Here is a 15,363-nt window from a genome sequence, read left to right on the forward strand (position 1 = left end):
TAGACTAGTGCTTTGTATTAGGATGCAGGGTGACCACGCTGGAGAGCTGAATGGAGTGTTTAGACTAGTGCTTTGTATTAGGATGCAGGATGACCGCGCTGCGGAGCTGAATGGAGTGTTTAGACTAGTGCTTTGTATTAGGATGCAGGATGACCACGCTGGAGAGCTGAGAATGCTACCTGGTTCACGTGCTTTGATGTATGGTGTGTTCTGTATGTTTCTGCAGTGTGTTTTCTGCTTCCATCATTTTTGGTTCTTGTAGCAGGCTGCTGAACTCTGTTAGCTCTTTATCCCCAGAATCCAGTAGTTCTGGTAGGTACAGTATTATAGACTGCTGAGGATCTTTCAGCCAATCAGTGTCAGTTTTATCTGCTGTAGCCACAACAAACAAACCCCATTCATGACATCATTGAGTATATTCTCAGGGTTCACATCACCTGCTTGAAAAATCATATTTGAAGAGCATCTCTGAATTCAAAACGGTGACACCACAGTCAGCTACTTCTTATTCATCAAAGTTTGTTATATTAGAAACAACGATAGTTGGATTCTGTTAGTTATATATCACTGATAAAGCTGTATATACTAGAGTTGACCAACAAAAGGTGAGGCGACTCTGAAAGACGCACTGTGCTACACACAATCACTGGCTGTATCCGCGAGAACGCGGAGAACAGGACACTGGATAATGTGAATGCAATGCTAGGGTTCCATGCCTACTGTTAGCAGAGCACCTTTTTACTTCTATTTTATGTAAAATAAAAATACAGGTTTAAAGTGCAGAAAGGCAAATGAAGGAGGTGTTACGTTGCGTGGCTGAAATGTGGTGTAGGGGAGGGGGAGGAGGAGAGAACGAGCAGAGATACAGTAGAGAACCGAACACAGGGGATTCTGAACTTCAGCAATCTTATAATTTAATACAACATGAAATCATACTTACTGTGTACAAAGAAGATATGTTGAAACAAGTGAAATAAATGGATGTTTTTATACAAGCTCAGAGAACAAATGTAACAATGAGCTGTTTTTTTTTTTTAGAGCATAGTAATCCTAATACAAGCTTTATTTTTTACAGATTAATCGAAGTGAATTTCACCTCTCATAATCCCGCAACTCTAATTCTGCAAGGTCCTGACACTACGACATGGAAAATCATATGTCGCATTGATTGTAAATTCAAGGTAAAAGGAAATAGAAATCTGTGTTTTACGTTCTAATGACTAGGCCACACTGCCTCCCAGTCTCTCAGTTCTGACCACTAGGCCACACTCTCTTTACAGTATGTATTTGTTTCTTAATCTTTTTTTTTAAATTAATTTCTTGTTTTTTTATTTATTTTTATAGTCTAACAACTCGGTAATTGTAATGGGTCGTCAATTACTGCCCGGATTTCCCAATCTCCCAGCCTCATATGAGGGTCTCCTGAAATATGCAGAGGCAGACAACAATACTGCTCCTGCTTCCTACACAGAGATATCAACAGACTCAAAAAGGCTAAAAGTGTATATGAACAGTACGACAGATACAGGTATGTGCACAGTACTCGTACTACAACTACCACAGAACAAGGCTGATGGTGTGGGTGGGTGGGATACTGTATAGTGCATAATATTGACACTGACACACGGAAAATAAGCCTGCAGTCTGTGCTGCTTTTCTGCAAGTAGATCGACAGGTATCTCTCTTTATGTTGTTTAAACTACTGATACTGCTCCTAGGAATAGTTCAATTATGAAGCAAATTCTGACACCAAACCGCACAGCTGCCGTGGTCACCCAGATCCTTGAAGCAGCCTCCTGGCTGCTCTGCAGCGTAGCTGGTGTCTGCCGTGAGCACACACTCAGCCCTGACGTCTGTTTGACAGCAGCTATTACCAGACACTTTGAATCTACCAGTCTTGAAGTGGCCACTGAAGAAGCACATTTAACAGGGTATAATGTCCCAGAACATTCTGCGCCTTGTACTCATTGGATATCATTAATCTGTGGTCCCACTTCATATGTGCTACATAGTGATTATTAAAACCCTTATTTTCATCTATTAGATGAATCTGTTCAGAGATATCAAGATATGTCATAAGAAAACTGTCACAATTCTTTGTATTGCTATCTGGACACACCCAGCATGTAATTCTCATTGGGATATTATCTATATGGCAAATAGAGGGCTGCTGTAATCCAGGGTTCAATCCGTTTGCTGCTCGTATGTGATTTCCATTTGCTTCAGTTAAGCGCCCATTCATGGCAGGATGTTGTAAATAGCTAAGTAGAGGAGCATCACCAATGCTTTGAAAAGCTCATCCATAACTATAGAACACTCAATCACTGGACATGTAGAAATACAAACACAGTCAATCCTCATTGAAATGAACTCTGTTTAAACACATTTCCTGAAAAGCGCAACTATAACTATAAAACACTGTTAGTGCGGTTTTGGTACTACTGGTCTTGTGATGCATTTCGAGTTGCCATAACACCGTTTTTGAGTTGCCACAGTGGTTTCCATGTAGCAATGCAAACTATCGTGCATTATCCTTGCAGACAAAAGTGGAGGTGTTGAAAGCAGTGGATAATGCACCACCATACAAGAAAAAGAAAGATGTTGCTGCAGATTTCAACATTCCCACAAACACAACCATTCTGAAAAAACGGGACACTGTACAATGATACACGCCTATGATCAGAAAGCTGTGGATGTAATTCGTCAGCGTTGCTCAATACCCTGATGTTGAGGACACTGCTTTTGTGGGTTAAAAATGCCAGTTATCAGAATGTGCCTGTATGTGGGAACCTCTATGTAATAATGTTGCATTGTAGATTTTCACTAAGTACAGTACTGCACATGTAAATTTCAAAGTCATTGAATATCCCTTGGAGCACAGTCAAGTCAATCATTAAGAAGTGGAAGGAATATGGCACCACCCAGAATCTGCTTAGAGCAGGCCGTCCTCCCAAACTGAGAAGCCGGGTAAGAAGAGCATTGGTCAGAGAAGCCACCAATGACAACTCTGAAAAGCATACAACGTTCCATGGCTGAGATGGGAGAAACTGCCCATGTGTCAACAATAGCTGAGCTACTCCACAAATCTGGCCTGCAAAAAGGAAGCCATTTCTGGAAAAAGCCATTGTAAAATCCCACTTGGAATTTGCAAAAAGGCATGTGGGAGACTGAAAAGATGTGGCAAAAGATTCTGTGGTCTGATGAAACAAAAATTGAGCTATTTGTCCTAAATGCAAAGCGATATATCTGGCGCAAACCCAACACAGCACATCACCCAGGTAACACCATCCCTACTGTGAAGCATGGTGGTGGCAGCATCATGCTATGGGGATGCTTTTCATCGGCAGGGACTGGGAAGCTTGTCAGGGTAGAGGGAAAAATGGATGGTGCTGAATACAGGCAAATCCTTGATAAAAACCTACTTTAGTCTGCAAAAGACCTAAGACTGGGACAGAGATTGACCTTTCAGCAGAACAATGACCCCAAGCACACAACGGAAAGCGACACTAGAGTGGCTTAAAAACAAGAAAGTGAATGTCCTAGAGTGGCCCAGTCAAAGCCCGGACTTGAATCCGATTGAGAATCTGTGGCAAGACTTGAAGATTGCTGTCCACCAACAATCCCCATCCAACTTGACAGAGCTTGAACAGTTTTGCCAAGAATGGGTGAATAATGCACAATCCATATGTATACCAAGTATTGACTCAGTGGGGTGAATACTTATCTAACCAAGACATTTCAGTTTTTTTTATTTTTCATTAACAATAAAAATTCTCTTGCTTCTTCAGAGTGTTGAGTAGGTTGTGTAAATCAAAGGAAAAAATAAACATTTAAATGCATCAAGATTACAGGTTGTAACACAGCAAACTGTGAAAACGTCCAAGGGGGGTGAATACTTACTATAGGCACTGTAGTTGCACAAATGATAGTTAGTGAGACTTCTAAATGACATTTCTAATTCACGGCAGTGTTTTCCATAGACCCCCAGCTACCCAGTACAAGTGTACAGACCACCACCACTCCAGATAAACCGAAGATGACAATGCATCTTTACCTTTCCCCGGAATACAGGAGCCCATCTGAGGGGATTGTGGAAGTGCAGAGCAACAAAACAGTATACGCAGAGGTACAGCATACCAGCAAGGCTTGTGCATTCGTTTTTGAATCAGGAAATCTGTGCGAGATTCCTAGATTTTCTAATGGCCCATGCATTTGATATTTTTTTAACAAGGCTGAAATCTATATTTAGTATCAGTTTTAAGTGTCAGGATGAAAATTACGAAAGTAACGCCAAAGTTGAAACTCTCTCAAGGTCTCAACCAGCCTTTCAATGGAGGGTGCTCAGCTGGATATCGAGAACTGCTCTCTCCAAGCCAGAGCGCTGGGGACGGAGATAAAGAGCCTGGATATTAAGAAGGAGACCTGCAACCCCAAGATGTGCTCCCGCAGGAGGTTCAGCTTCACCTTAAAACCTGTCCAGGAGCACCATAGCCAGCGCTGGGACCTCCAGTGCTTCACTGCCATCTCCGTTGTGACTCACCCGGTCAGTATTATAACAAGCTTGGTTTGTAGCTGGAGTGCGTGAGTGCATGAGTGAGTGAGTGAAACAAATAGGGGCTTACAATTCAAATGCATGTACATTGCATGTCAAAAAAATGATTTGTTTGAGTTACAATTTAATAGAAAGAAATGCATATTTTTTACATGCACTGACTTTACATTTGCAGGGTTTTATACACTGCATGCTAACTATGTCGGTGACCTCATATGACTCAGTGTGACTCAAGTAGCTGCTGTATAGTGACAGTACACTTGGAGTTATTGTCTTAATGTTTTGGTTTTTTTTATCTCTGTTAAGGCAGTAAAAATGTATCTTTTTACTGCCACTTTGTTTTAAGCACGGGCTACTGGTTTCCAGCTGACACAGAGTACAGCAGTAACACCATTGCATCAGCTGGTACAGGGGGATATATATCCTGTATTAATGAGTTCATCTCCTGGACTGCTACCTGCTTTAATCAAACCAGAATTATTAGAATAGCATTTGAAATATCTCCCTGCTGGCCTCATTTTTTATTGGTATTCCAAACCCTGTTCTTCTGCAATAACATAACACAGTGCAGTTTGGATTAAGGTCTATGTGTCGTCTGCTTGAAGGATCAAGTCTGGTTTTGTCTCAGATCGGAAGTGGAACATAACTTAAAATCCAGGACATTAAAAAAGGGAAGACCATATTTCTTATCATACATAGCCTTGTCTACCAGATGCGTCTAGAGTACTTGGAAGCAGTCTTGCTCTGTGATGCAGGGTTGGAAACAGTCTCACTCTGTGATGTAGGATCCTGTATTGCTTAACTGTTATATCTAGCAATTTTTCCCCGTGGGTTTTTTTTTCCTTTTAGTTATTTGCGCTCATAACATTGTATGTTCTTCTGTACATGGCAACCTTACCAACATGGTAAGCTCCCTTCACTATGCTGAATGGCAGAGGGTTTGGGTGAAGTTTCACAATAATAAACCTTTTTCTCTGGTTCCTTTTGTTAGATTTCAAGAGAAAGAGTAGAGAGAGGCCTGAAAGTCATCAAAGCGATTTCTACTTTGCCGCCCAGTAAGTGTGAAAATTCATTTTTTGATCTGTAGAAACCACTGTCCTGCCTCCAGTACTGCACTGAACCATACCTTACAGTGCTGTAGCATCAGCAGAGCTGGTCCTGAGGAGTTCTTTTCCCTCAGTGCCCCGTAGTGGTTACTGTACACATTCGTTTTTACCCCATGTGTGTATTTTTCATAAAACTGACACAAATACAAGCCAGCCGAGCAGAACTGCACCTGTTCCAATGGTCAGCTGCTGCTGATATTGCTAGGCACCACCCATTCGAAAGGTCTGGGGTTAGTGCAGTGTGCAGGGTTTAAAGCAGGTCTGGATGCACCACACCCCACATAGCGATGCTTCTGATTACTCAGTATTTGTGATGGTTTTACATTTACTGTACAGTAAAAGTAAGCAAAAATAACAGTGCTTGTATTTTCCCCCCAGTATTGTGTATGGAAAAACTGTTGTATTCAAGAACAATACAACATGTCCATTCCATGACAAACACATTCAAATTCCATAAATTATACAAAAAAACCTGTGCTGATTTTTGAGCTGATTTTGCATATCTCAGGACGCTGTTTGAAAAAGATGGCCAGTGATAGCTAGTGAACCATCTTAAAGAGCATGCTGTTCCATGCTTTGTGTCAGTGAGTGGTGGAGGTGCAGGGACACATGAAGATGCACACACGTGCTGAGCCAGATCCCTTCAAAGGGAAATTTGGTATCATTTATTTTTCCTTTACCCTCTGGTTTCCCTTCTATGGGCCATTCTCTTTGTGTTTGCTCAACATTTTGTTCCACAACACTGCTCGTCAGATTTTGTTTCTGTAAAAAAGGCCCCCTCCCTCCTCCCCTCCCCACCTTTTCTGAGATTTCCTCGTCTCCTCGGCCAACCGCAGTTGCCCTGCTGACAGTGTATGATGTCAGTGGCCGTTGTCATGGCGAGGGAGCTGACTCTGAGGAAGGAGTGTATGCTGACCTTGCGGCTACAATCAGAGATGATGAGCTTATGGGGGATTTATTGTGTCTCTGGCTTGGACAGCCGCCAGTCCAAACTGAGACCTCTGTGCTATTGTCACTGCTACACAAAGGGAGGAAGGTGTTGTGCTTCAAAGGCGAGAGAGTTAGACAGAGCTGCATTCCTCAGGGTGTCGAGATAGGGCCAGCGGAAGTATCTAATAGAGGACTAGGTGGCACACTAACCTTTTACAACTGAAGACCTTCCTTAGAATCTGAATAGGCTTGGCTGTGTCGAACTCCAGGGACAACATTAACTAAAGCTTGCATCACATTTCAGTTCAGCGGGACACAATCTCTGCAAGGTTCTTGCACTGAAGAAACGAGTGCACATGTTAGATGATACTGGGATTAAAAGAAAGGCAAGAATATATAATGTACGTCATTTTTTCCTGAGAAAGTGTGTGCTTTTTTGTGTTTGTTTCATACTAAGTAAACAACATGAATGGCTAGATGATGAATTGAGCCTAATTAGGAATGAGTGCTGTAGCAATTGTAAAGACTGAACTTGTATGAGCTGGAGCCCTTTGGAAACAGGCCATTATTATTAAACTATGTCAGTGATTGGTGAAAAGCAAGATCGAGAGCTTCAATAACACCTTAAATAACCCAAGTGTAGACATTTTTGCAAATAACCATTGCTGATTAAACTGACCACAGGTCTGAACCTCTCCTGGGTGGAGTTTGAAATGTTTGGACAGTCGTTCTGCTTTCCAACTCCGCCTTCCTTCCTGTTTTGTACAATTCGCTGGGGAATATGTGAGCTTACCGGATGGAAAACAGCTTTACCAGAATGCAGAGCAGTGTTTGTGTGCACATGCTTAAAAACCTTAATCATACACTCCCTGGGTAGGACAGATATACATATAATCAGTATTTTACATTAGGGAGGACTTCAAACCTTTTTTTATACTTAAGGGTTAAGAAAAACAACCATTAAAAAAATTACAACATTCAAACCTAAAAAGCCATTAAACAAATTAGTTTTTTGTAGTCTTTTTTTTTTAGTAAGTTTTAGTTACTTATTCCAGTAAACATGTTTAAAAATCACCCCCCATTAGTCCACATTGAGATCTATAGATTATTTTTATGGATATAGACTTGGATAAAGCACCAACACCACATCCCTGGGTCAACAGACACACAGAGGGCATCCATCTTCAGTGCTGACAAAGCTTTAGAATCCTTCATCTGGATAAACAAGGTAGAGGTCGGGTCAGGTCAGGGGTGCCTTGTGAAAGGAGTAAACACTTTAATTAGGAAGACTGCTGGAGGCCCCCAGCCTGAGGCAAACCATGCACTTCCTGAAGGTGTCCTCATACAAGACATGAAAGAGCAGTAACGTGCATCTGTGGGTCCGAGCTGAAAGTTTCCTGTTATTTTAGTTATTTTTTGTTTAACCTTCATGTCGGTTTGTTTTTTCCTTGTTGGTTTTGAATGGTAATACTCAGGAACAGAGAAGGGAAGCAGGCTCAGCCCACAGCCAGTACCTACGACTGCACGAGCTTCTTCGCACACCTCAGTCGTTTGTTTATTTCAAAGTGAGACACCAGCTACTGTTCAGCAAAACAAGTAGCTTTTGAATGAGAAACTAGACTGGGACAGCGTAGGGTTATTTTGGCTGAGTTTTTAAGGGTGGGATACGTATTTATAATAACTGGTGAGCAATTTTTTTCATTTGCATCATCCAGTTATATTTCCTGTAATACCTGGCCAGATATTACAGGAAACACTCATTAACACCAGCAACAGAGTGCAACCCCAGCATGAGCTAATAACTCACTCACACACCAAGCAGAGTAGGACCCCACAACAAGCAACACACAACTTTACAACTCTGGCAGAAAGAAACTGCTCACCAGAGATCATAAAAGATACTGCATGTGTGATAAATGAGACTTGAGTGGACACCCGTCTGGGTGTAGCGGCAGTACATTCTCATATCACACACTGCCCCATGCATTGTTCTCCATATGTAGGCTTTTAAACAGAATGTCAGTCCCATATGAAGGTGCGTGGTAAGCCTGAGTCAGGGCTGTGGTAGAACACCATGTACACTGAAAATGTATTGATTTTTTAAAGCGATTTAACTGTTTTACATGGCATTATAGTTATAGTTGGATAAAGAAAACAATACAGTCAGGTACATTTTTACAAGACGACTGACTGTTGTTAGTAAGGTTTGAAAGGAATAAGTCGCAGTTCTGTGCATCTCTGTTTAAATTCTGTTCAGTGAGCTCAGGCCGATCTAAAACAATTTGTCTGTATTGGAGAGGAGAAGTACAGGCGTTCTCTTCCTGCCCTGCCTCACAGCCCCACTCTGTCTGTATTGGAGAGGAGAAGCACAGGCGTTCCCTCCCTGCCCTGCCTCACAGCTCCACTCTGTCTGTATTGGAGAAGCACGGGCATTTCCTCCCTGCTTTGCCTCACAGCCTCACTGTGTCTGTATTGGAGAAGCACGGGCCTTCCCTCCCTGCCCTGCCTCACAGCCCCACTGTGTCACTTTATTGCAGGGGAATTCCACGGCCTGGAACTGGGAGCAGTGCTGGGAATCGCCTTTGCATCCTTCCTCATCGGAGCCTGCCTGACTGGGGCTCTGTGGTTCATCCACACACACACCGGTATGTACAACCAAGGAGACACCACCAGGGGGTGCCAGCAAGGACCAAAGAAAGCCATGGAATCAAACCAGTAACTTTGCTCAATAGCTGGTTTTAGACTTGGTATAGCAGTAATATTGTAGTTCAAGTTTAGTGCTAATTTGTGAAACCAGACCTGTAAGTCTTGCATTTAACTTTATGTAATTTTATTGTAAAAAGAAAACAACAATGCCCATCTTTTGTGATTTAATTTAGCTTTATGGTTTATTCATGCATTCATGCAATAGGAAGTATTTGTTTTTACCAAAAAAATAACTGCCACTAGCCATTTTGAAGCAACAAATTAAATGTGGGATTTTCAAAATTTCACCACGCTGCTTAAATCAAATTGCTTTTGCTGTTCTCACATGGGAAGACTGGAGAATATCACTTACTGTGAGCTTCTTGAAAAGCTGCATATGTTTACCATGGGGCTGCACAGCAAATTCCACCATCCTGATCGTGACTGTGATACTACTGTACAGCTCACTGCTGCCAGTGCTTCAATACATTGAAAACTACACACAGCCACCGAAACAAATACTGCAAGCAAGGTTATTCACTTTAGCTTATCAGCACTCGGCAATAAAGTGATCAAATGCAATGCTTAGTTAATGCTTATCTAAAGTTTATATATATATATAATATACTATATTACTATATATAATATATATATATATATATATATATATATATATATATATATATATATATATATATATATATATATATATGATTTATGTTTTTAATACAGATCATCATTTTAACTTCCTCATGAATTTCTTCACTTCTGATTGAAAACGGAACACACACTAAAGCTAATGCAATACTGGGCCATGTTCACAAATCTTAAAAACTCTTCATTTCACCTTGGGTGAGAGCACAAACCCTTTCTGGTAAATGGTAAAGCAGCAGCAATGATTTCATACTGACATGTTTTTTTCTTGTTGCTGTTGCCCCTGATTGCCCAGGTTCTACAGTGAAGCGGCAGCCAGTGCCCACCATACCCCCTGCGTCTGAGAACAGCAGCGCAAACCACAGTATCGGGAGCACCCAGAGCACCCCCTGCTCCAGCAGCAGCATGGCATAGGGAGCCCGTCCTCTCCCCTGCCTGGCACAGGGAGCCCGTCCTCTCCCCTGCCTCCCGGACACTCGCACACCGCCGCAAGCCAGAGGGTGGGGGGACCATCCACGTGCCCTGCTGGACACAAGACCTTGTTCGATGGAGCACAAAGCCCGTCTCTTAGAAGCCAACAGCAAATACAACTTTAAAAGCATTAAAAAAAGCTAAACTTTTTTAAATGAATTTCCTCCACAAGGGGAATGACAAAAACAGCAGCACATCTGAAACAGCAATAACCTTATTGAACTGCCTATCAGCCAACAGAAGCAATCTCGTTACCAGCAACAGACCGCAGAACAACTAGACGTTTGTACACATTCATATACTATGCTCATAAAAAACAGCCTTGATCCTATGGAGTCTTTTAAAATAAAGGATGTAATCATAAATACAGGCAGGTTTAGTAGCTGTACCAGGACACTTGAAAATCCCAGAGAAATGAACGTGGCTCATTTGATCAGCCTTCGCACAGCTTGAAGCTCCACATTGAGCTCACCAGTTTAGAAGTATCTCTTTTGAATATAATGGGAGTCAGGAGCAAGGATATCCAGTGTGATATTGCAATTCTCCCACTAGCAGCAGTAGATTAAATAGATTTTGGAGATCATGTATATGTTTCTATGTTTCATTTCTCACCAGTGTAATGTCCCGTTGTGTGTATTCTGCATGGTATGCCTGTTGTTGCTTACCTCATTTTTTTCATTGCTTCTGAAAAGACTCCTCAGGGTTGATTGCTGGTAGTTAAGGTGGGGAGGCATATTAGTCCTGTGCTGTGGACTGCACCCTGTGCAACACTGATCTGCTTCCCCAGCTCACTTGCCTGCAGTCAGAAGCATTGTTTTGCTGCTAAGCATGGTAAATAATAATCTCAGCAGAAAAGGCAGAGAATCATACAGAACACACATTATAGGATATGAAGTGTAGAGAAATGTAGATTATATGAAGTATTCCTTCACGGCCCAGCAGAGAATCTATAGCTGTGTTTCCACTGTCCAGACCCCTCTCTCGTTGAGAACTATGCCTTTGACTGCCCCCCCCTTTCCGTCACAAGGAGGTTCATTCAGGGCTCAGTATTGTAGGAAAAGGTGGAGCATGAGTGGGAACTGGGCATGGAAACGCAGCTTTCAAGTGCTGACAGTCAGACAGTGGGCAGCATGTATGTGCCTCTTCAAACAAACACGAATGCTGTGCACAGCTCTGCTCGCTGCTTCCTAACCACCCGTCTCCCTGCTGCACCACATTGTTTAGAGGCAGACCTTAAAAAAATGTACATATAGTTGAAAAACTACCTAACAGCGATTCTTTGTGCTAAATAAAGTAGCTGTATTTTATGTGATGTTTTTGATTTGTTTAATGTTGTGATGGGTCAACTTTTAAAAATTGTTATGAAATTAAAGGGAACTAATGCCATTTACTGCAATTACATGAACTCACCTTCTGGGGGCACTACTGATTATTATCCAGTACCAGTAACTTATTTGTTATAATGTGGCTGTGTTTTTGCGAAACCAAGTTTGAGTTAGTGCAATATGTAATTTCATGCTCTCAGAAGAAAGGCAGCTTTGTGTTCTCTATGCAGTGGCATTTCCAGTGACCGTTCATGTTGAATGTTATTCTGATCTGTCCCATTATGATATATCTGCAGTGTGGCCCCCTGAAAATCCTGCAGAACATTATTTGCACATAATAGATAATATTTGGCCACATTTTTAGATGTGTTAAAACAAAGTGAACTATAAAGCTGGGTCATCACCCAAGCTCACTGTCCATTACTCTCACCTGTAAAACAGCCAGTCTGCTTGAGCAGAAGTGCAGCCTGCGAACGGGCGGATTTATTATACCCGGGGCCCTGGGCATAAACTTCTGACAGGGCCCACCCGTCACACACCCACCCGTTCACGAAGCCCATTTGCCTCCTTGTGTAACTTTTCCACATATTAGGCATTTTGTTTTGATTATGTATCAGGTTTTTAGTGTGTGTTTAATTTTATGGGAAAATCCGAAATCGGTTATTTTTAAAACTGAGATCAGGAAAAATGCAAAATAATAACAGATTTCATAGGGCCCTACATCTGCTAAAAAATAACAACACGCACGAAACGCAAAACTATTTGCCCTCAATGCAACAATCACACAGAGTACGTAACCACATGAAAAGACAGCATACTGTCTGTCTACACACCAACCCAGAGTCTGCAACAAGCAGCGCTATCACCCAAAGTACTGCCAGTGAACTGTTAGCTATAAAACAACACAATGCCACTCTACAGCACGTCTTCAATGCTAAAATTTAATTTCATAACAGTAATTATGGTAACAAGGCAGATTCCTCGGGTTCGCTCAACTCAATGGTTGTTTTTTCACCAGTGTATCCTCAGGCTCTGTCTGTCGTTCACCGCCACCAGGATTCGTAGGCTGAAGTTCGCCTCGCCATTCATCACCATCATCCACCATAGCTAGCTCTGCATCTGGTGCTACGCAGCATCAGCATTAATAGCGTCGCACTCTCCTTTTTAAAAAAACTACTTATTGACAGGATGTTTTGTAAAAGCAAAGTTGCTTTGGCATCCTCCAGTTTTCGCTTCTTTATTGTAGAACCACGTTGTCAATTCGTTTTTGACTAGCAGCTAGCTTTAGTGTCATCGTTTAGCAGCATGCATGTATCACTAAGTGACGCCACTCTAAATTTTGCTCAGTAGCGAATTGACATTGTATATAATTAGGTTGGGCGGGTTTATGCAAGTTATTTCACAGGACATTTCCTGCACAGTTAATAAGTTAATAATGTGTTTTGGGGAGAGAAGATAGTTACCCGTGTTTGCATGTGTTTAAAATCTAAAAATTGACAGTCTGGTCCAGTGACCATGATGGGGATTTCTAGTGCAAAACGCTTGTATATAAAACACACACATCAAACAAAACTTAGATTAAAAGTGTTTATTTGAATCAGCTCACGTTCGCATTATGTGTACGAAAGGACTGTTGTCACCAGAGTTCTCGGGGCCCCGGGGCACGTGCCCCATGTGTGCGGTCGGAAATCCATCCTTGCCTGCAAAATATAAAACACACAGAACTTTCTCATCATGCAGCTGTGGACCCAGCTACACACAAAGAAGGTAAAAGGCATCTACTCATTCAAATAACTATTGTGTCAAAACCATAGCACCATTATAGTTCCACACACCCGCAACACTGGGCCAGGACTCCTCAGATCCCACACCCCCAATGCGCTCTGAAGACACTTCTCCAGTTTGGATGCCAGTGTATTTCAGATAAAGGGGGTTGTGCTGTACTTCGATACTGTAGCCTGTGTGTCACCCTTGCATGTTTCAGAAAATGCTTTGTTTTTCCCCACCTCCATCTTGAGTGAAGCCTCTAACGTTGGCCCAGTTAAAATGTATGTATATTGTTATGCCATCTTAAATATATTGTAATTGTATACTGACATTCATAAAGAAACATAACTAATAAAAATGACTGGTGAGATTATGTTTTCAGTCTCTCCTGTTTCATGGGTTTCATTTAATAGAACATAAATTGAAACGAAAAAGGTTCAGTCATTGGTTGCTACAAAACTACAAGATGCATGAAAACGTATGCCACAAATTTTGCCTGAAATTGAAGTCTTTCACCTGAGTATTAGCTAGGCAAGACAGTAAAAGACTAACACTTTTCAGGGTCTCAACTGGTTTATGATATTTGGAAGTAAATTTTATTAGAAGTGGATATTTAGTGAAAGTGCATCTCCCAACTACATATTTGACCCTTTTAGTAAATCGTATTCTGTAGTTAGTTCAGTTGTTCAGAGGGGGTTTAATGCACAGTCTCTGGTGCAAAAGGTGACACCATGGGCAAAAGAATGAGTTTGCATTGCAGAGTTGTATTATTTATTTGAAAAATGAGGCCCCTGATCTATTTCACAAGGATCTCATAGCACCCCTACAACTCAGATACCTGGGGACCTCTTTCACAAGGACCTCATAGCACCCCTACAACTCAGATACCTGGGGACCTCTTTCACAAGGATCTCATAGCACCCCTACAACTCAGATACCTGGGGACCTCTTTCACAAGGATCTCATAGCACCTCTACAACTCAGATACCTTGGGACCTCTTTCACAAGGATCTCATAGCACCCCTACAACTCAGATACCTGGGGACCTCTTTCACAAGGATCTCATAGCACCCCTACAACTCTTATGTTCTAGATACCCACAGACCTTTGCCTTCTTTTTGTTCAATTTGCACCATAGGGTTTTAAAAATAGGTTCAATCTTCCATTGGTGTTTTTTGTAAAATGCTACCAGTGCACAATAAACACCTACAATGTAAAACAGAAGTGTCCTTCCCCGCTTTCACATTTTCATTTTGCTTCCCATTAGGTAACAGAGCTAACCTACGCCAGTCAGTATTAGATAAAAGAACAGCGGTATATGGATCATGGACCCTGTTTTCTTACAGATCCCACTGCAGGAGCTGCTGTTCTCAAAGAAACATCACTAGAGCTCTGACATCCCATTCTGATTCCCTTTCAGCAGTACAACTCTTTAAAAAATAAAAATACAAATATGAAGTTGGTCTTAAATCTTTTAAAAGTGGTCTCCTGGGTGCAGACCTCTAACTTCACATGAATACTCAGAATTCCTACCTAACCCTCTGCTACACCATTCATTCTCCCAATCAAGTTGATTGAAAGTGTAGTCAACTTAACAAGTAGCACTCCGAATGACCTGGGCCAAACAGAGAGAAACATGTCTGGGGCAGTTTGTAACACCCATTTAACTTTCTAAATCCAGTTCTGTATTAACAGACACAGCTCGCTGGAAATGAGGGGTATCCAGTATGAACAGTGACAGCTCTCTGTTTCTGAGATGTAGTGGATTCACACACAGCTAGTCTGGGAAAAACTTTAAACACAAGGCTGGTTTTTCCGTTCCCTCAGTTCCCCCCCTTCAAAATCATTGCAACTGTAGATTAAAATAAACTTA

At 41.7% G+C, this 15,363-nt stretch overlaps 1 protein-coding gene across 3 annotated transcripts in view; it reads left to right on the top strand.

The window, feature by feature from the left end:
- The window catches only part of LOC121303643 (endoglin-like), a 48,355-nt gene extending 34,492 nt beyond the window's left edge, over positions 1-13,863 (top strand). For 2 of the 3 annotated variants that reach the window (XM_041234447.1, XM_041234448.1), the window contains exons 7-13: positions 1,076-1,181; positions 1,345-1,528; positions 3,969-4,126; positions 4,313-4,543; positions 5,544-5,607; positions 9,126-9,233; positions 10,223-13,863. In XM_041234447.1, coding sequence (XP_041090381.1) covers positions 1,076-1,181; positions 1,345-1,528; positions 3,969-4,126; positions 4,313-4,543; positions 5,544-5,607; positions 9,126-9,233; positions 10,223-10,341 — 970 coding nt within the window. In that variant the 3' untranslated portion in view covers positions 10,342-13,863. The remainder of the gene's footprint in view (positions 1-1,075; positions 1,182-1,344; positions 1,529-3,968; positions 4,127-4,312; positions 4,544-5,543; positions 5,608-9,125; positions 9,234-10,222) is intronic. The other variant, XM_041234449.1, reaches the window with a different exon arrangement.
- Positions 13,864-15,363: the final 1,500 nt, after the last annotated feature.

Source organism: Polyodon spathula, chromosome 34 (assembly GCF_017654505.1).
Source record: "Polyodon spathula isolate WHYD16114869_AA chromosome 34, ASM1765450v1, whole genome shotgun sequence".
NCBI classification, from domain to species: Eukaryota; Metazoa; Chordata; class Actinopteri; order Acipenseriformes; family Polyodontidae; genus Polyodon; species Polyodon spathula.